The following is a 19,224-nucleotide window of genomic DNA, read 5'->3' as shown; positions in this document are numbered from 1 at the left end:
GTCGCCTCGGTGTACTCGTAGTCATAGTAACAACACTTTTGATTGGTCGAGAAATGCCCGACTTATTACGACATCGTCCGAACGCAGAGTTTGAAACGTGTTTACCAATATGGCGTACCGACATTTGAATTTGATAGTTACGCGGAGGTTCGTTATAAAGCTCGTACAACGCCTTTGATATTCAACCAGTTACGGAATATATTTGAGCTTCCCAGGTTAGAATAGGACATCAATCAGCCTTGGATTCTACGATCGTATCTTTGCCATGGAGAACTTCGTGAAGATCGAGAAAATTGGTGAAGGTGATTTGACGATGCTTTCGCTGCAGGTCATGGTTTCCCAATTAATCTTTCTTCTATTACCAAGTTTTATAAACTGGTCATGGTCATAGTTACTGATCGCTATTCTGTCAAAATACAATAGATTATTGTTAACACATTGAACGCCGATTAATTTTCGGATGACGTTGACCACGTTGCTTGTTGATGTTGTACGTTTTGTTATATATTTGTCTGCATTTATTACGTACCCATATGTATTCTAACAAAAAGCAAAAATACGTCAAAACCATAAGAAAGATGCGATAGTAGCGTTAACGCGGGGTCGGCGTACAATGTGTTAATTCGCTATGAACTATTGGGGTCACAAACATTTTTATAGGACCATGTCGGCTAACTCAGATTGTCGAAAGATAAGTATTTAAACGTAGATGCTGTTAGACTTCTCTTGGTTTATAAGACAATGATTCACAAGTATATGTGTATTCCTCATGAAATGGTTTTATTTGTTGTAAAGCAATATGAGAAATGGTACAGCGAAGGATTTTTATAGGAACTTATGGAGTAGTTTACAAGGGAAAACACAAGAAAACAGGAGCAATTGTTGCTATGAAGAAGATTCGTTTGGAAAGCGATGACGAAGGGATACCATCAACTGCGATTCGAGAAATTTCGTTGCTTAAGGAATTACCGCATTCTAATATTGTGAGATTAATGGATGTGCTAATGGAAGAGACAAGGTTGTATCTTATTTTCGAATATCTCACTATGGATTTGAAAAAGTACATGGAGAGTTTAGGTAGTGGAAAACTGTTGGAGCCTAAAATGGTTAAATCTTATTTATATCAGGTGAGAGAGCATAACAGTATACATATCTGGAGCCTTGATCAAGAGCGTATCGAGTCTACTTTTTTTAAAGAATGATACTTTATGTGTTTATATCAAATTTTTCACTCTTTCTGATATTAAAAATCATTCTATTTCAAACCATTGACTTCTTAGTCAAATGGCATAAAAATTATATTGAGTTTAATTCATTTTTCATTTTCCTGGGGCCCAGATGTGAAATGAAATGTAGATATCGGAATGTATGTCAAAATGCTTATTCTGATCATATTTTATTTTAGATTACACGTGCCATATTGTTTTGTCATAAACGTAGAATATTACACCGTGATCTGAAGCCTCAGAATTTGTTGATCGACAAAGCTGGAGTCATTAAAGTAGCAGATTTTGGTCTTGGGAGAGCATTTGGCATACCAGTTAGAGTGTACACGCACGAGGTGGTCACTTTATGGTACAGGGCACCGGAAATACTTCTTGGTTCTAGCAGATATTCGTGTGCTATCGATATGTGGAGCATAGGCTGCATATTTGCTGAAATGGCGACAAAGAAGCCGCTGTTCCAAGGAGATAGCGAAATCGATCAGCTGTTCAGAATATTTCGGTATAATATATTTATAATCTATTCTTGCAATATATTCTAATGATTAATAATAATGATTAAATAATAATTATGTTGTAGTATACTGATGACACCTACGGAAGCAATATGGCCTGGTGTGACTCAATTATCGGATTATAAGGCTACATTTCCAAATTGGATAACTAATAATCTAAAATCGCAAGTGAAAGAATTAGATAACGATGGGCTTGATCTCTTGCAAGCTATGCTTATTTATGATCCAGTGCATAGAATATCTGCACGAGCTGCTCTGAAACATCCTTATTTCGATGATTTAGATTTAACCAAATTGCCACCGGCAGAAAGTTAAAAAAAACTGTGCACAAATGTTGAGTGCATATTGCTCAGATTATGTAACATTTTAATCATGTGTGGCTATGTAGGGAATATGTCTCAGGGTATCTCGACAAGCTAATTTATTCCGGCATAAGGACGTCTCTAAGTTTCCGTTTAACGATTACGCTCATCAAATGCCAGGGAAATTAATGAAAAAAACAATTATTTTGTATTGCATTGCGATTTTGTTTCGACGATGTTAAACATTTTCATAGAAAACAACAACCGTCATGATAGGGAATTGAGCAACAAGTGTACTATAACAGTTTGATGCCACAGAGAACAATCTATTTTCGTACAAAATGTTTGATATAACGATACGACAATATTGTGTATTTATTAACACTCACTATAACACATCTTATTTACACTTATCATTCGTCGATTTAAGTTAACATTCTATTTAGTACGTTGAATGCCGTTATATTATATAATAAACGGCTGAATTACATTTCGCCTATTCGTAGTATGTAATACATTTTGTTTTTACACGACACACATGGTATGGTTAGTAATTTAATCAAAGATATTTGTTATTGCAATGTGTATATATCGCTAAAAATTTCACACCCTCTTTGAAAAATTTCTTCTGTATTTTTGTAGTCTAATAAACAACAAAAGTTTGAATACAATGACAAACCATCGGTAAATTAGCTTTGTAGTTCTCTCCAGTTTGATTGCGAAATCAGAGATCGAATTTCTGTCACAAGCAACGACTGTAGAGAGCTAATTGCTAGACTTATGAAATTTGTTAAGACTCTAAAGAAAACAACGTGTTCTTAGCGAAACGAGATATATTGATGGAGATGACCTTTTTTCCCCGTTTCTTTTTTTAAATAAATGTATGTATAATAATTTTTGTAATATCTTTTTTAATTTATTCTTTCACGATTCCTATACAGAAATGATTTAAAACAGAAATCGATATTTCTAGCAGGATTTCGTTTTTAATTAAGTTACATTAATACCGAAAGGAAAATGAAACCTTTCACGGTATTACCGCGGTTCTTAGAATAAGCAACTTGATTCGTTTATAGAGGAAGATGACTCATGTCGAGCAGCGCTGTAGAAAAATGAACTGGTACCCGCCTCTTAGTTTTCTTCCTGAATTGGTGGGGAAAACGCGTTCGAACGAATCTTGATATTTCATCAAGTTTTTCACGAGTTTTTATTTTATTTTTCTACGAGTTAAACATCATCAGGTAATTGCATAATATACGACATGGTAACGCATGTTAATATTACTTGAGCTTTTAATAATAGAAATGTAGAAGACCAAATTCGTACCATTTTTGTACAGATCAGTTAATTAATTCTTATAACAAGGAAGTTCCTCGTCAAATGCCGTGACGGTCATATCCCTTAGTAGCTGATTGTCTGACTTCCTATTGTCACTAAAGCCACAAGAAAATAATTTATACAAAAGGTAAACCGGAGAAATGAGTCAATTATTTCAGATTCCTTAAGAATAACGTGTTCGCTCGGCACTGTACCAGTCCATTGAAAGCGTGCGTGTCTCGCAATTGGATCAGAGTGGGGAACGTTTCATAAAATCCTCCTTCAGTCCGGTGTTTACAGTACCAGTTCAGAGTTTGACAACACCAGATGACCGTAAGTACATTTTCTCCAGCTTTTTAATAAAACTTCCCTTTAACAGAACAGACCAGAACAGAACAATATGCCTCAATTAATTCATTCGACTAAATTTTCACAAAGGTTTTAAATGATCGAACAAGTCTAATAAATATGTCTGATTGAACAAGCATAAATCACATTTATGTAAAACATTTCATTACTAGAGGCATAGGAGATTTACAGTCAGTTTTTATCAAATTTACCCGAATAGATATATTCATTGTTCGGGGTACGAAAAAATGATCTCAGAAAAATCCCGTTAAAAGTGATGACATTGAACCCCAGAATCCGATACCCGTTAGTCAGTTACATAAAGACGCAATACCACATATTTATGTGAGTCCGCAGCTTCCGTTATGTTAATTGCTGTCACAACTAGTATATTGCATGGCACATTGTCCTCATACCGATCATAGTAAATCTGTACAAGTTGCGCGTGTCTTGAAAAAGGAAGAGCCTTCGCAGCGAAAGAACCGAGGTCACTAGAGTTTATCTTCTTTTTTGTAAAGGGTAATAAGACGCGCGTCTCGCTGCTATAACTAGATTTCGGATTATGACACAAATAGGTGGATATAATTTAAAACAGTAAAATCAATTAAGACGATTTAAGAACGCCCACGTGTTATTTTCAATTCATTAAAATTATCAAATATAAAGAGAAATTTCTATATGGTTTTTATGCTTGTAATCGACGAAGAAAATTTTTATTTTGCATTAAAATGCGCACATTCTAGTGTAATCGTAGCGTTTCATAAATATAGAACGTGATTTAGTTCGTTTACGGATCAGTTCCGGGAACGAGGCTGGGATTTCCAACAGATAAAGCTTTTTTTTTAAAAATCCCATTTTTCTTTATCGCGTTGGACGCGAAGGAGGTCATTCGAATCGCTTGAAAGTAATCGCTTTGCGACGACGAATGCCATCTAATTTTTTAAACAAATTCTTTAACGTTGTAATCGTGCGGATGGAATAGAATAGAAAGAAATCTTCCTTTTCAACTCGTCGATATACTCATAAATTTCTATTAATAGAGACGCTTATCGTACGAACGGACGAAACTCTAATGCGTTTCATTTTCAGATGAAGACGTTATCTTGTTTCTTATTGGCGGTGGGATGCTTGGCTGTTGTCGGAGCCCACAATTACCAGTTGGGTGATTGTCCGCTCGTCCAGCCATTGCAGGGATTTCAAATGAGTAGAGTGAGTCGAATAACATTGAACATTGCAGTTCGAACCGGGAAACCAAAGAGAAATGTCACGCGAATGCAGTATATTTGTAATTTTTAGTTCCTGGGCGTGTGGTACGTGATTCAGAAGACAGACACGGCCAGCAAGTGCATCACTTACAACTACACACGCGGAGAAGAGCCGGGCGAGTACACGATCTCGCAACATTCGAACCACCCGATACTTGGTGAGACCAAAGAAAAGATCTACAGGAGTTGAAAATGCAACCTTGTCCCCGAGAAAGCGTCAAGAATGACCGGCGACAGTTATCGCGAAACGAACAAGATTTTCGTTGATAGGACGCGGTCGTGGGTCGATTGTATATATACATACATATATCACTGGAAGCCTTTCAGTTAATAAAGGAGCACGTTGGGTGCCACCGGTGTTCATAAAAGCATGTCAATAGGATAACTACCTGGCAAGTGGGATGAATTATCCGTAATAAAATGTTACGATGTCTCTGTGCGCAGGTCTTACGCCATTGAAGCACCAGTATCATTACACCGGCGAATTATCAGTTCCGGACCCAGCCGTTGCAGCTCGGATGCAAGTTCGTTTTCCACTGAGTAAGCGTTTCTAATTGAACTTTTATCGCCGATACAAATTGCAGAACCGCTTCTTGGAATCTCTTTTCTCCCTTGAGAAAAACATGACTTTCAGTAACTGTAGGTTACGCTGCGATCTAAACAAGATGAAAATTAACCCTTTGTGTATACATATACCGGGTCGCCCGTTTAAATCGATCCCCTCGAATATCTTTGAAATTATTTCTGATACCGGAAAACTTTTCAAACAAAAATTGAATGGTATCGAGGGAGACAGAATTTGATGTGAACAGTTATTTCGTAGATGAAAGCGTAGCGGACATATGAAGGTCAACTTTATTTTAAATTTTCATTACAGGCTCAAATAAAAAAGTTTTGGAAAGTGACTTTTTCATTTGCTCTGATAATTCCTAGCAATTGAAATTTTTTCAAAATCTTTTTTGCGCTAATTCGGTAAACCAGTTCTTCTAATTGCTTAAAAACAGTCAGGTCGTTTGGTCCAATTTAACAAAAGTTATACTGTTTTAAAGGACGTTTGAGTACTTTCGTGAGCCAGTGTAAACATTGTATTACTAGACGCATTTCGTAATACAAAAAGGTATAAATAATATTCGGTAAAAAAAATATATGTTGCCGTTTAAAAGAATAAAGTTGACCTTCGTATGTCCTTTACGCCTCCACGTTCGAAAAAATCGATTTAAACGGGACACTCTGTATTAACACAATCATCGTATTACATAAAATTCCCAAGTTCGTCTCTGGCCAATATGCATAGTGGCCATTAAGGTTCTAAAGGTTATGAAAATGAATTTTCTCGTAGGCGTGGCCGGAAGCGCATCTCACGTGGTGTTCGCCACCGACTACGAAAATTATGCGGGCATTTTCACGTGCCAGAAGTTAGCGTTCGCAAATCGACAGAGCGCGAGCCTGCTCTCGAGACATAAAGAGCTGGACAAGAGCTACGTGGACAAGCTGCGGCACCAGTTGATGAACTTCGGGGTAGATCCGTTCGAGCTGAGCATCATCTCGCAATCCGACTGCCCTAAAGGTAACAACACTCTGGACATCAACGTGGACCCTAACACCTTCACGGCGGAGAATTTGGGCAGCGTGGTTCGCAAAGCCGGCGAGAAACTGGGTGACGGTGTGCAGTGGGTGGCCAGCACGGGAAGCAAGGTGTACCATAAGTTGGCCGGAAGCGAGGAGAAGAGCACAAGCAAACCGGAGGAAAATACCAGAGCAGCCATTACCCGTACTTACGAGACCAACGAAGTCGAATGGATACCTTAAACGTTTAGGCTCTGCGGGATATCTTTTAGTTTTACTCCGATCTTGACGGGTTTCACCGCGTTCCTATCTTTTGACCACAGCTTATGAGCATCGAAATCGCGGCGACATCGACAACGAATGTAACGAGCGTAGCAACTTCGGTTACGATCTGCAAGATGCTAGAAAGGTTGCAGAGCATTCGTCGTTTTGAAATAAAATCTTTTATAACATACTAGAGTGCGTTATATTTTTTTACTCCTGTGGAACAACGATCCCCGATCGTCAATCACATTTTCCCAGCTGAAAAGTTTTCCGAAGAATTTCTTTTCCCATCTAACTTTCGTCAAAACGTTACCGACAAATGGCTGGGACATAGCACGCTGCAAAGTATGTAGAAAGAAATATGGACGCGACGTTCACGATAGAAGTCGTTCGGCACGCGTTGCGTATCGCCTGAATTGATCTAATCTATTTACAACCGGGAGTTGTACGTTCTACGGTTCTAAACATGCGGCAGATCACGTGATTCAGAATCTCCCCAATGCAACGCATCTGGATCGTCGACTCATATATCTATGCCCCTGAATATTAGTATCCTGACGATACGTTTCAACGATCAGTCCGATAGCGACCGTTGCGACGAGACAAATCCAGCCTTCCGACGACATCCATACCCTGTGACGTTCCCCGAACCCCTGTTAGGACATCCGTGCTCGCTTCCAGTAGGAATCGAAGGTGAGTCGAATAGCAAATTACATATCAAGGTACACGACGCGGTGCTCCGTTGTTCTTTATCGTTTATGGAAACGTTAGTATGGACTAACGATACCACGTCTCAGCTATTCATCCGCGAAACATGAAAACGTTGTTGAATTCCGAGCATGTGTATCTTTACGGATACATCGGTCGCAACATATTTCCCTGGAACGGTCGTACACGGGAAGAATCGGCGAGCGAATGTCTCCGAAAACGAACGAGCGCAGCCTCCGGAATATTGAATAGCACAAACTTGTTCCGCGATGAGGAGAATACTGTATAGACGAAAGCTCTCGCACGGTATGGTCCGTCTACCTTTCTTCTTTGTTTTTTCAAAAGAATTTGATTAAGACTGCTTCGAGCTGTTCTGAACACTAACTCGTCCAATTTTTCAGACCATTTCCCGATAACTCCGATCGACACCGATCCTTCCAATAGCTTGTCCCGTGCATCGAAAGCATCGTCGCCGGCCTGATAGACGTTCGCAGGACAACATAGGGAAGAAGGTGGTTGCCTACTCGCGAATGGTTGTTGCGCACTGCAGCAGCCCGAGTCGCGTTGCGGTTGTCGGGGGTTGGGTGCGCAGAAGTCGCGAGGGTGCTGGTGGCGAGGGTGTTGCCGAGGGTGCCACCAGCTGGCGAATCCATCCACTTCACGTTCTCCTTCTTCTCTCAGTGAGCTTCGCGTGATTCTATCGGCACGGGTGTCTTTCGCGCGGCGAACCCCCTGGCAGCTCGGTGTCCGTTCCCCGGACCGGTTCCGAATCGATCTAGGATCGCGGCTCGCGCGTCTTCTACTCGCCCGATAGTCCTCGAGAGCGTAGACGAGCGCAGCGTTCTTTGGTGCACCGTCGACGCGCGAATCCGCCGGCGAGTCCCGAACGAGTCTGACTCAGGGTAATTTGATCGATTTTTAAGCGACGTGTGGCAGCATCGGCGTTTTCTAACGAGCAACTTTACGTGAAAACGGGCAATCTCCGCCCGTCTCGCCGTTCATTCGATAATCGGCAGTCATCCCGTGATATCGCTTTCTGCCCGATTGATTCGCTGCACCCGGTGCTTGGTTATTCTTTGCTGAAAAGTCGTGTTTCGTGCAGCAGCGTGCGGTTTGCTCGATCCTCGTTGAAACCTCCAACAAGGCACAAGTACAAGTTCGACCAGTTCGCTCTGCTTGCCACATCGGTCGAAAAACCATAACAAAACATTGCGAGGACGTTAGCCAAGTGACTGCCGAGCGAGCGCGTTAATTAATCGCCTTATCTCTCGCACGGTTGATCGGTTCTGTAAGACGTTCGTTGGTCACCGTTCCAGAATATTTGTAAAGCGTGAACACAGTATTAGGGTGACCCATAAGTAATCAATTATTTTGAAATCTTAAACAAACTTTGTAATAAATTCAGGTTCTCATTTCTTAATTTATTGTATAATCTCCGTCATTATCAAGGACAGTTTGCCATCTTTCCTGCAAATTTTGAATCACCCTCTTATAGAAATCCAGGGTTCGTGAAGCAAAATATGAGTCAAGGTGCCTCCTTACATCTCCTATAGAAGTGAATGTTTTATTTCTTAAATAATGCTCCAGAGATCTGAAAAGATGATAGTCAGAGGAAGTTATATCCGGTGAGTACGAGGGTGCGGTAAAACTTCCCATTGCAATTCTTTGATTTTTTTCCTGAGTGAGTTTCGCTGTATGGGGCCGGGCATTGTCAATTTGCGGTATTACACCTTTTCTGTGGGCTAAAGATGCCCTCTTTCTCAATAGTTCTGAATACAGCCGTTGTAATTGCTGGAAACACAACTCAGCAGTAACTGTTTCTCCAGATTTTAACAACTCAAAGTGAATTATGCCACCAAATGCACAGTAACACCTTTCTAAGTGATAAGCTAGGTTTAGGGGTTGATATTGCGGTTTGATTTGCAGAGACCGATTGCTTGGAACGCTTTATGTTATCATAAAGAATCCATTTTTCATCTCCGGTAACGATTCTGCTAAGAAATAGATCTCAACGAAATCTGGATAGCAATGAAGTGCAAATTGATCGACGAATATTCTTGTTCGTCTCAGATAATTGATGCGGTACTCATATTCCTTGCCTGTATGCCTTTTCCATTTCGTGTAGGTGCCTTTGTATAGTTGACCATGTGGACCCAAGGCTTCTCGATAATTCTCGTATACTTAATTTTGGATCAGCTTCCACTAGAGATTTTAGGATGTCATTATCAAATTCCACTGGTCGTCCACTTCGAGGCCTGTCAGGGAGATCATAATCACCAGCAGCAAACCTTCTGGACCAACGTTGACACTTGTTGACCTTCAATACATCTCCGTAAACATCCGCAAATTTTCTTTGTTGTTACCGTTGCATTAAATCCCGCATGAAAATGAAAAAGTATGCAATGCCGAATATGATCCTCGGAAGGTACGGACGCCGCCATTTTATTACAGGGTTGGAAAAAAATTATACATTTTAGAATATGCCTCTTCAACGATCGGTACAGAACTAAAGGCAAAACAAACTCTTTGCAAATAATTGATTACTTATCGGTACCCCTAATATTAACGCTAAACCGGTCAAATGACCAGTTTCAGGTATTTTTATTTTAACATTACCGAAATTATAAAAACCGTGAGAATGAGATTCTCCATGAGAATCGGTTCGGTAGATTTCTTTATTCGAGTACACTAAATAAATTAAGTCTTGTTATTTTTATAAGACAAGATATTAGCCAATTTTTATGCTCCAGGGTAGGTTTAGTGTTGAACGATGAGAGTAACCGACGTGAGCAGGGAGAGACCAGAGCGATAATGGTTCGCGATGACCGGCCCTCGCGGCGAAGGAGGTGGGTCAGAGTCACTGTGTTGATTCGCCACGGTTAGTTAGAGCTGTCCGGTCAATGTGGTTCACAGGTTCAAGAGACAAGTTCGTCAACGAGGCCCCGTGACCCAGATTCTCGATATCTGTGCAATATCTCTCAATTTCGCGGAGTGTTTCGCGCGGCGCTTTCACGATCAAACCCTCCCGTCGAACTGGGACACTCGGCCATTAATCGGGTTAATTCGATTAAATTTTCATCGATCCGAGGCGACCACAGTGTTCGTATCTCTCGTTCTTTCGTCGTGAGCTTCCCTCGGGACTTTTTCCAAAGATTCGAGGCTCTCATGGCGTTATACAATTCGTTGGGTTAGTTCGCTTTTAGTAGATATTCTGTGGAATTTCGTTTCCACTTACGCCGTCACCTGTTGCTCATGGCGCGGAACGTGGTCATTGGGGTCGACAACCCAAACAATGATCTTTATCTCTCATTGTCATCCGTGTTCTCCGATAACGAGCCCGAGGACTTTCGATGTCTCTTATTTTTCTCCAGATGGTCGACTACTTCTTCGCCGAGTAAATACAGCGGGCCCCGTCCTTGCCGAGTCGGTGAGAGAACGGTTCCTTTCGATCGTCCTTTCTGCATCTCGCGGCTCGCGTTGCGCAACTGCTCGAAAACTCGGCGACACAGGGGTCTCCTTGTAAACTAGCTTCGATCGTGATCGGTGTCGATCGTTCCCGAAGGTCGCGCGAAAATCTCACTGAAACTCTCGAGACTCGAGATTCACGGTCCACAAGGTCGCGGAGACTTTTGTCTCCCTGAGATCTGCTCGAGCTTGATCGAGAGTTATTCGCGACTCCTCCGGCTCGGAGGAAGGACAACCGGTGCGGAGCCTCCGGCCTTTGTTTCTTATCTCCTAGCGACCTTGAACGGATCTTTGAGAACGCTTCTCGGGAAAAGTTGAGCGAGCATCAGTCGGATCGCGCGTCTCCGAGTCATTGGTTCGGGGATCCGGAGCATCTCCGTCGATCGTTCGTAAGTCCTCTTCGTTCTACTATTCTCAAAACGTTTGTGATCAATTTGCGATTCGGTTCTACGGAGAGGCTCTTTATCTTCCCGATAAAACTGTCGATAGTTTGCAGAGCTTTTCTTCACATCCGTTGGTTTCCAGGGAGTTTGGCGATGTCCAGGATAGAACGGTCTTCTAGTCTGCGTTTATTTCGCTAAACCAGCTGTAAGTGCTTTCATATTTTTCTCTACCGGAGGAACAGACAGATAATTACGATAAAAACGATCGTTCGTGCGACGTCGGACTTGCCCGTACACAGACCAACAATATGGAATTGTAGGAAATACGAAGCGTTAATGAGTGTGTTTTTCAAATGTTGAGAAGGCCGCGCGAGGAACAGCTCGGTGTCCGTGGAATGAAGGACTGTGATGAAAAATTATGCTAATAACGGAATCGTACGGTCGAGACATTGATATCGCTTACATAAATTCATCTTAAAACATGCTTACCGGCACGCGCAGCGAGGACGACCGCACGCGATCGATATCTACCGTTCGATCGCCTTGAGACGAGACCCCATCCTTCGAAATTTGACGGATCGTCCGTCAGATCGCGTAAATCAGTTCCGAAAAGATCTAAAATCTGCAGAAATTCGAATACGAATGGCGACGTGTCGCTGAAAAAGTTTTACATCGAGAATTTCCAACCGACAAAAAAAAAAGAAAATCGTGCAAACTCCTATAGTATATCAGACTGTTTCCGAATTTGGAGCGGGCTAATCTATATAATAACAATAACTATCCACTCGTTCGAAATAGAGGGTTGAAACTCTTAACCCTCATCCTCATTTCACGAACTTAATCTGAAAGATCGATGAAACAACCAGGTAAACAGTTATTTTTTTTTTTTAGTCAAATTAATGAGTTAACATTTACATCTTAGGTTTTGCATAACCTTCGCATAAAATAAAGCAATGTGCGGCACTATGTGCAACTTATTTCGGGAAAACTGTGTCAAGTTGACACGAGGAACGTATGAGGGTTAATCCCGGACCAGCGAAACGTTTTTCCCCGATAAGCTGTCGAACGGCAGGCTTAATTCGGTTCAAGGGCAGTTTGGAGCCACTTATCCGGCCGTAGCATTTCGTTGAAAGCGTGATTCATGTTTCGACTTATCGAGCACAGGTACGACGAATCGTTCGACGAGCTTTAATCGATCCTACCCCCCAGCCAGCTCGTTAATAAAGCGACCGGAATTCCTGCGGGGCAATCTGTCTACGGACTGGCATGGCATTAACGATCGATTAAGAAAGAAAATGTCGTGCTGTCCTGTCACGTAACGCAATCAGTTCTCATTAGGCCTCCCGTAGTCCTGGAAGGGAAGGTCCCCTTGGATCTTCGTGGGGTCGCGGCAACGTTTAACACTAAAACTGCCGAGTAACAAATGCATCTGGTGTATTCAAACCTCGGATCAATTTGATTCTAACATGTGCTTCAATAAAGATGTTCATACAAGAAATTTCTGATGGAAACATAGGGACCAGTCATTTCGACTGGTTTTAGTGTTAAACTTGCACGGGCCTATTTTTACAATTCTATTTACAACGTCGGATCAACTGCAAGATATCCGGTACGAAATGGGGTATCGACAGAATACATACATACATGCATATGTACAGAGGTATCTGAATTGACTTTTCTACATAGGCAGACTCGGTGAAACGCATCGTGTCGGCTTGTTTAAGCCGCGTGAAGCACATATCATCGACGTCGATGCATATTTGTGGAGTCCACGCGATGGGACTCAAACATTGTGTAATATCTGCGAATCGTTGACCCAGTGTCCTCGTTGAGAATATCGACTCGATGGTCCTTCCGATCTCGAGACATCGGCAGACTCTTCTTCGAAGAAAAAATCCCGTGGTCTTTCCATTACAAATGAACCGAGCGGATGTAATCGGTTATCGTCATGGGAACGAACGCGATTAGTAACGTATTAGTGCCTTCTGAACTCTAAAGTAAAGTCAAGACTCTCCGAGGATGCTTGAGCTCGCCAATAATGAAAGTTCGATTCTTAGACGACTAATGAGCTCGTGTAACACGCGTCAGAAAGTCAAAATCCACGCGAACCGCACAGTGAAATTTTGAAATCTGTTTTCGACGAATTCTACGAACAATTCTACGAATAGTTCCACAACTAATGGCGCGATTGGAATTTTCAGATGCTGGCGATAACCTTGATGCTCCTGGCAGCGCTCTGGAGCCACGTAGCCGGGAGCAGCGTTCTGGTGGCGGACATGGCGATGTCCAAGATGGTAGAGCTGAAAACGGACGCGCCGTTCTGCGCCCTGTACACCGACCGCGGCGTCATACAGAAGATGGTGCTCAACACCGACCCCAAGAAAGTTCGACAAATGTCCGACAACCTGGTCGCCGACCTTGAAGAAACTTGCAAAGCCTCCTGGGACAAGGGAAAGGTAGAACTGGGGCCTTGCTCGCAGCCAGATCGTCGAGACGGACACCTCCGTGGAATCGATTAACATTTCAGAAACACGAATGTATATCCCTCCCTCTGCCTTCGTCGTAATGTTTTCGTGCGTTTCACGACGCGCGCACGCTCTCTTACTCTTACATCGCCGGCTGCTCTTGAACTCTAAACCGAGAACAAGACGGTCGATCTCCCTGGTGCTGATCGCCGATCTTTATGATCGTTTTACGTCGCGCAACCTCTCGTAACGAGTTGATCTGGCTGTGACGCAACCGCTGTCCTTCCGATTGGAGTCGAACAACCGTGTTACCCTGCAATTGAGACTCTCAAACCCACCGCATCGAGTTCCTTTCTTGCAAATTACTTGATCCGTAACTCGCTTGCTTCACCGCACTGCGTTCTTCAGATTCTCTTCGCGTGCTCGTTCGGAACATTGAATTGGACCGCCCAATCGAGTGATCGGGTGCTCGATTAATCGAAAGTAATTTTAAAAAAGGCATGCGGTCTTAACTCTTCGAGCGCCCTGTTAAAACTTGCAACATGTTCAGTGGCCATACGTTTCGGGTTTACTCGTCTATCAAGCCGGTAACGGTTTTGACACTAAACCTACCGACACTTCTTGTATACCTGTTCCTACCGTGCGTGGTCAAAATGACCCTTCCTTAAAAAAAGTTATTGTTAATACATTAAACGTGGATGATAGTCAATTTGTTGCTGAATGAATTAGTAGATGAACAACTTCCATAAAATGACGATACAAATTTATTTTTATATGATTGCAATTACGTAAAAAATACTGCGATGCTCTCTCCTCGATTTACAAAATTCTACTGTGTCGTACACCTTTGCGGTTTGGATGCATTTGTCATGGAACTCGTCTATTTTGAGTTGGCCATGCCACATTGAGAATAGTCTTTCTTTTATACTGATTGTTTAGGTTTAGAAGAGTAAATACCATATTATCTCGTGCGGTGAAATTGATCGGCCGCGGTAGGTAGGACAAGATACATGTGTTTCTTGGAGAGAAAAAAGGATAAAACGAGAAATAAATACTGAAAAATACATTGTATACATACTTTAAGGACAGTCGTCGAGATAAATAGCGATGTGATCATGTTGTATCTACGAAATTGTAAACAGAAGTTTGGAAAGGTCAATTTGACCGGCCGTGGTGGGTTTAGTGTTAACCGTTGGTTCTTCGAACAATTTAATTTTCTTTTTTTTCTGACAGGACGAGAATGAATTTACGCATTACTCCCACGACCTCCTACACCTTACTCTCTTCCTCACATTCCTCACTTCCTCCTCTTCCTAGTATTCGGGTGACCCCTAACCCGGATTGCTTTGTCCTGCATGGGAATTTTCGATTCTGCGACCGATATCCCAAATGAAGCACGGCGCTCGGCGTGTTCGAAAAGAAGGATCCCGATGCCGGGGCTCGATCGGATACTATAAGATGAATACTTAGGATTAGTTAAACGAGCAAAAACTATGAAAAAATAAGTAGGCTAACAAGATAGATTAATCGAAAGAAATTGTTGACAGAACCAACCCGCAGGCGGTGGACTGATCTATCCAGGAACAAAATGGTGCGGTCCGGGTACCTTGGCCAGTTCGTACGACGAGCTGGGTCACCACGCGGCTGAGGACGCCTGTTGCAGAGAACATGATCAGTGTCCAGCGACGCTCGGACCGAACGAGTGCATCCACGGGATTTGCAACAATTCGCCGTTCACCAGGTCGCACTGCGACTGCGACGCCAAGTTCCGCAGGTGTCTGCAGAACTTGAACTCCGAGGTAGCCAACACTCTAGGCGCTCTCTTCTTCAACGTAATACAGGTCACCTGCTTCAAGGAGAGACGTCCATGCTCGCAATGGCAGAGGTAAGCTCGCTCACCAAGAAACAGGCCCGCGTTTCTTCCGTTCGACCCGGATGCACCTTTCAGGCAATTACAATTCATTAACGTACAATGAACAAATTCGAAACCGGCATTCGGCCGTTTCGAAAGATTGCTCTACCGACAATAGTTAACGATTATTGATACGGGAATCCCTTCAGCTGCCCGTTCGAGTGGGAACACTCGGCAAAGTTCGAGTTGCCGGTGCCGCGAGACCATTATGCCAAAAAGGTTCTGTTCCTGAAGACGTTCCTGCAGGTGCTGCGCGAAGCCCTGAAACAGAAGCAGCGTCATCTTCTCGGCGGAGCTACGTGAAACTGTAATCTCGTTAAAGTCGAATTTCCACAGGGGTTTTGGTGTCGGTTTGACGGTGGTGATGGTGGTGGTGGTTTCGTTGGGGTCCATACAGCTTTTCGTAACATAGCTGAAAGAATTCCATTCGAGTTCGATCGATGTAAACGCATTCCTATCTGTTTCAGGAACGGATACGCCGAGTCAGTGTCGAATCAATTATGCTCCCAGTACAATTTCCGACCCAGCGACAAGTACATTCCGCTAATGCCTCTAAACATCAACTAGCTACTGCGAAAACGCAAGAAGACCGGACCGGACAGCCTTTGAACAGCTGTGTCAGTTAACAGAGTCTGAGTGAGCGGAACAATTGTGCACGCGCGCGCTTCAACTATTCGGTCTTTTTACCTGCACGCTATCTGTATTTCATTTCCGAATCGGAACTTCCATCAGAGAACGTCCGGTCGCGTGTTCTCCTCCCGTACGGGTATGCTAATTCTGTTTGTGCCAGGTTCGACCAAAAGTCGACAAAACTGGCCTCGAATTCGCGAACGGGTTCGAGGGCGACCGTAGGAATTAGTTGGCGACACGGGGTACACACCTGGAATCGGGAAACATTTATGCAAATTTAACAACGGTCCCGTCCGTTCATTTCACGCGCCAGTCGGTATGTCGGCCTTGCGCTTGCAACCGCTTGCAAACGGTTGCAAACGCTTGCAAACGCGTTCGTAAAAGTCGACCGCGTGCAGGCTCTGTCCGTTCGGTCACTCTTCTTGCGTCTTTCCGTCGACGGTTTTCCAGACAAACCGTGTCGAAGGAACTCGATCAGCAATTTGTCGATGATTTTCCAACAGTTCAAAAGCGAACAGAAGCGATTCAAAAAGTCTTTAGCTTTATCGAAAACCGAACGAAGTTAATCGAATCGTTGTAGCAAATCGCACCGGACGTGCGTCGTCGGTAACACGATTTTACAATTATTACTGCTCAATTGTACTCTTTAATTGTGCGCAACTTTAACGCTAGAGCTATCGGTTGAAATGGAATAGTATCCGTTTATTCGATGAGAATTGCAACAAATATCAGCAAATGTACCCTCGCGAATTTTATATACATATATAAATCGAAACGAGTCCCTTCGGGACTGCTCGGTACTTCTAGCGTTGAAGATAATTGCGGTAAGCCCTCCGACGTTGTTAACGAGGGCTTTATCTCAACTATATTATTGCAACAAGGTTCGCGTTTCTTGCATATCACTCGTCGCCTTTGCTCTTCCGCGAAATGTGCATGCGATTGCATAATCGACTGGAAGCATTTGCAACGATCCCCCTTAGATTAAGAGTCTTTGTTAGATTGATGTGCCAGCGATACAAACACTTTCTTAACTTCTTCTTTTCGCGAAGATTCCATCGGTGAAATCTAGTCCTGTAATCTACAAGTTTAGGGAGCAACGAATGAAAGCCAAAGTTTTATAAAAGTTTTACCACGTGATTTTGCCGAATGTTAAAACGATGTTAAACTTTCGAGAAATGCGTCTTCCGTTGGACTTCGTTTATTACAATTACGCAATACATAAAGATTACGATATAATTACAATCGAAAAGGTTTCAAAGGAACATCGAAATCGCTCGTGCATCAATCTAATAAATTGATAAAGTACCAATGAATGTCTCAAGGTTTACGATTTTCTATCTTTGATAGCAACGAAGGTGTTTTCATCCGATCATACTGGATTGAAAGCGTTTCAATACCGTAACGCAATGTATATTAGCTGGTAGCGAACATCGTAGGACCTAGGTGCTCTCGAATGCTGTTCAAGATAATTGGGTACGCCCAATTTTTTTTTTCTTTATTTAAAACAGTTCGTAGAAGGAGAAAGAGGGAAAGAGAATGAAAACGACGTTTGCCAATTACAGTACGCAAGAGTAATCGATAGCGGCGAACTCTGCACAATCTCTACTGTGATTCGAATAATTCAGACGTAGACTTGCTACAGTTTTACTCGTAGAGTGTTAAGTAACCGTCCGGTATTTACGGCTCTCCAGTCGAAATAACCGATGCGACCAGAAAAGATATCCGGAAAGCGAGGTTGCGACACCTACACACCGTGTTGTTCCGATTCGCTGATACCTCCAAAAGGTCGGCCGGGAAAGCGTGCAATCGATTTACCGAGTCACAGTTTAATTTTCCGAAATACCTCAGTGACGACATTTTTGTTTCCTGAACGACCTTCGGTCGATCTTCGACGATGCGGTACCGATCTCGATGATCCAGAGAAAAATCTCTGTCCAGCTTTGAATAATAGTCATCGTTCGGGCTGTGAATCTTTCTACATTCGCGGCACGCGTGAGTATTGTCGCCAGATGAGGGGAGGGAGCACGAATTGAGGGGAAAAAGTTACCCTCTCTCTTTGCCAACACCGAAGTATGCACGGCACGTGACCGGAAGCGTGAGGAATAACGCGGTAGAAGGGGAAATTAGAATGGGGGAACAAGTCTTGATCTGGCGACTATGCTCGTGAGATCGCAATTGTAGAAGGTTGTATTTAAAATGAAACCTTTGGCTCCGAAAAATCAGGTTTCCACCAGATTCTGTTTTTCATGCGATAGAGATTCACAGTCTAATAATCGTTAATTATTCTATATCGAAGCCAAGACGTGCAGTGAAAATATATTTTTGAATATTTATTGTATTGTACAGCTAACCAGGATTACCGAGATCATTACCGCGCGTTCAACGAATTCAAGACGAAAGCATATTTATAAGTACAGGATTGTTTAATCACAGTTATGTACAATACTAGAATACATTAGTTTATTACAACGTACCACTATTATAACATTACGTTTGCACGTAATACTACTGCTTGTACCATATTATTTATACGTACTTTTTATTACAATGCGATACTCTTCCTAATGATAATTATAACACGACAGTTACTGTATAAACGGTACGAATTAAGCGACAAACGTGAAACTATACATACGTAAATTTACGTTATCGCTCTTACAATTAGTGTAATACGTAGACGCTTCGATAGCGCAACTATGATATTTCTGTTTAAAGAGGAACGAAGTTGAGATATTATAAAAACGAATATTGAAGTTATACTGTTTCAAAGCAATGATCAGATATTGTGAGAATAAACGACTACCTCCCAGCAGAAGATAGATTTTTTTCAATTAGAAGGTAGTCTTGTTGCAGACTTTCGA

At 42.5% G+C, this 19,224-nt stretch overlaps 3 protein-coding genes across 7 annotated transcripts; all 3 read left to right on the top strand.

The window, feature by feature from the left end:
• Window positions 1-44: 44 nt before the first annotated feature.
• Window positions 45-3,663, top strand: Cdk1 (Cyclin-dependent kinase 1). 3 transcript variants are annotated; one of them, XR_013082321.1, is made up of 5 exons: window positions 45-302; window positions 832-1,127; window positions 1,406-1,725; window positions 1,804-3,281; window positions 3,537-3,663. XR_013082321.1 is itself a non-coding variant. In XM_076788388.1 (4 exons), the coding sequence occupies exons 1-4, from the start codon at window positions 266-268 to the stop codon at window positions 2,051-2,053; spliced, it is 903 nt and encodes a 300-aa protein (XP_076644503.1). In that variant the 5' UTR covers window positions 45-265; the 3' UTR covers window positions 2,054-3,556. The 3 variants fall into 3 exon arrangements, 1 of the variants encoding a protein (XP_076644503.1); XR_013082320.1 differs by having other exon boundaries at window positions 3,380-3,556; XM_076788388.1 differs by having other exon boundaries at window positions 1,804-3,556.
• LOC143354362 (apolipoprotein D) lies at window positions 3,542-6,990 on the top strand. 2 transcript variants are annotated; one of them, XM_076788390.1, is made up of 5 exons: window positions 3,542-3,690; window positions 4,795-4,914; window positions 5,002-5,128; window positions 5,415-5,510; window positions 6,310-6,990. In XM_076788390.1, the coding sequence occupies exons 1-5, from the start codon at window positions 3,685-3,687 to the stop codon at window positions 6,777-6,779; spliced, it is 819 nt and encodes a 272-aa protein (XP_076644505.1). In that variant the 5' UTR covers window positions 3,542-3,684; the 3' UTR covers window positions 6,780-6,990. The 2 variants fall into 2 exon arrangements, with proteins under 2 accessions (XP_076644505.1, XP_076644506.1); XM_076788391.1 differs by having other exon boundaries at window positions 3,548-3,694.
• A 351-nt stretch (window positions 6,991-7,341) lies between these two features.
• Window positions 7,342-19,178, top strand: LOC143354364 (acidic phospholipase A2 PA4). 2 transcript variants are annotated; one of them, XM_076788394.1, is made up of 5 exons: window positions 10,277-11,362; window positions 11,499-11,561; window positions 13,558-13,812; window positions 15,369-15,706; window positions 16,201-19,178. In XM_076788394.1, exons 3-5 carry the CDS (start codon window positions 13,558-13,560, stop codon window positions 16,298-16,300), a joined length of 693 nt encoding a protein of 230 aa, XP_076644509.1. In that variant the 5' UTR covers window positions 10,277-11,362; window positions 11,499-11,561; the 3' UTR covers window positions 16,301-19,178. The 2 variants fall into 2 exon arrangements, with proteins under 2 accessions (XP_076644508.1, XP_076644509.1); XM_076788393.1 differs by lacking the exons at window positions 10,277-11,362; window positions 11,499-11,561 and adding an exon at window positions 7,342-7,493.
• The last annotated feature ends 46 nt before the right edge of the window (window positions 19,179-19,224 follow it).

The sequence above is a fragment of the Halictus rubicundus genome, chromosome 5 (assembly GCF_050948215.1).
Source record: "Halictus rubicundus isolate RS-2024b chromosome 5, iyHalRubi1_principal, whole genome shotgun sequence".
NCBI classification, from domain to species: Eukaryota; Metazoa; Arthropoda; class Insecta; order Hymenoptera; family Halictidae; genus Halictus; species Halictus rubicundus.
This window is presented reverse-complemented; position numbering and strand designations above follow the sequence as displayed.

Coding starts and splice junctions, on each gene's coding strand:
- Cdk1 (XM_076788388.1), top strand. CDS start 266: ATGGAGAACTTCGTGAAGATCGAGAAAATTGGTGAAG. Junction 303..831: donor GATCGAGAAAATTGGTGAAG/GTGATTTGACGA, acceptor GGATTTTTATAG/GAACTTATGGAGTAGTTTAC. Junction 1,726..1,803: donor CAGCTGTTCAGAATATTTCG/GTATAATATATT, acceptor ATTATGTTGTAG/TATACTGATGACACCTACGG.
- LOC143354362 (XM_076788390.1), top strand. Junction 4,915..5,001: donor AGGGATTTCAAATGAGTAGA/GTGAGTCGAATA, acceptor TGTAATTTTTAG/TTCCTGGGCGTGTGGTACGT. Junction 5,511..6,309: donor GCAAGTTCGTTTTCCACTGA/GTAAGCGTTTCT, acceptor ATTTTCTCGTAG/GCGTGGCCGGAAGCGCATCT.
- LOC143354364 (XM_076788393.1), top strand. CDS start 13,558: ATGCTGGCGATAACCTTGATGCTCCTGGCAGCGCTCTGGAGCCACGTA. Junction 13,813..15,368: donor CCTCCTGGGACAAGGGAAAG/GTAGAACTGGGG, acceptor AATTGTTGACAG/AACCAACCCGCAGGCGGTGG. Junction 15,707..16,200: donor CCATGCTCGCAATGGCAGAG/GTAAGCTCGCTC, acceptor TATCTGTTTCAG/GAACGGATACGCCGAGTCAG.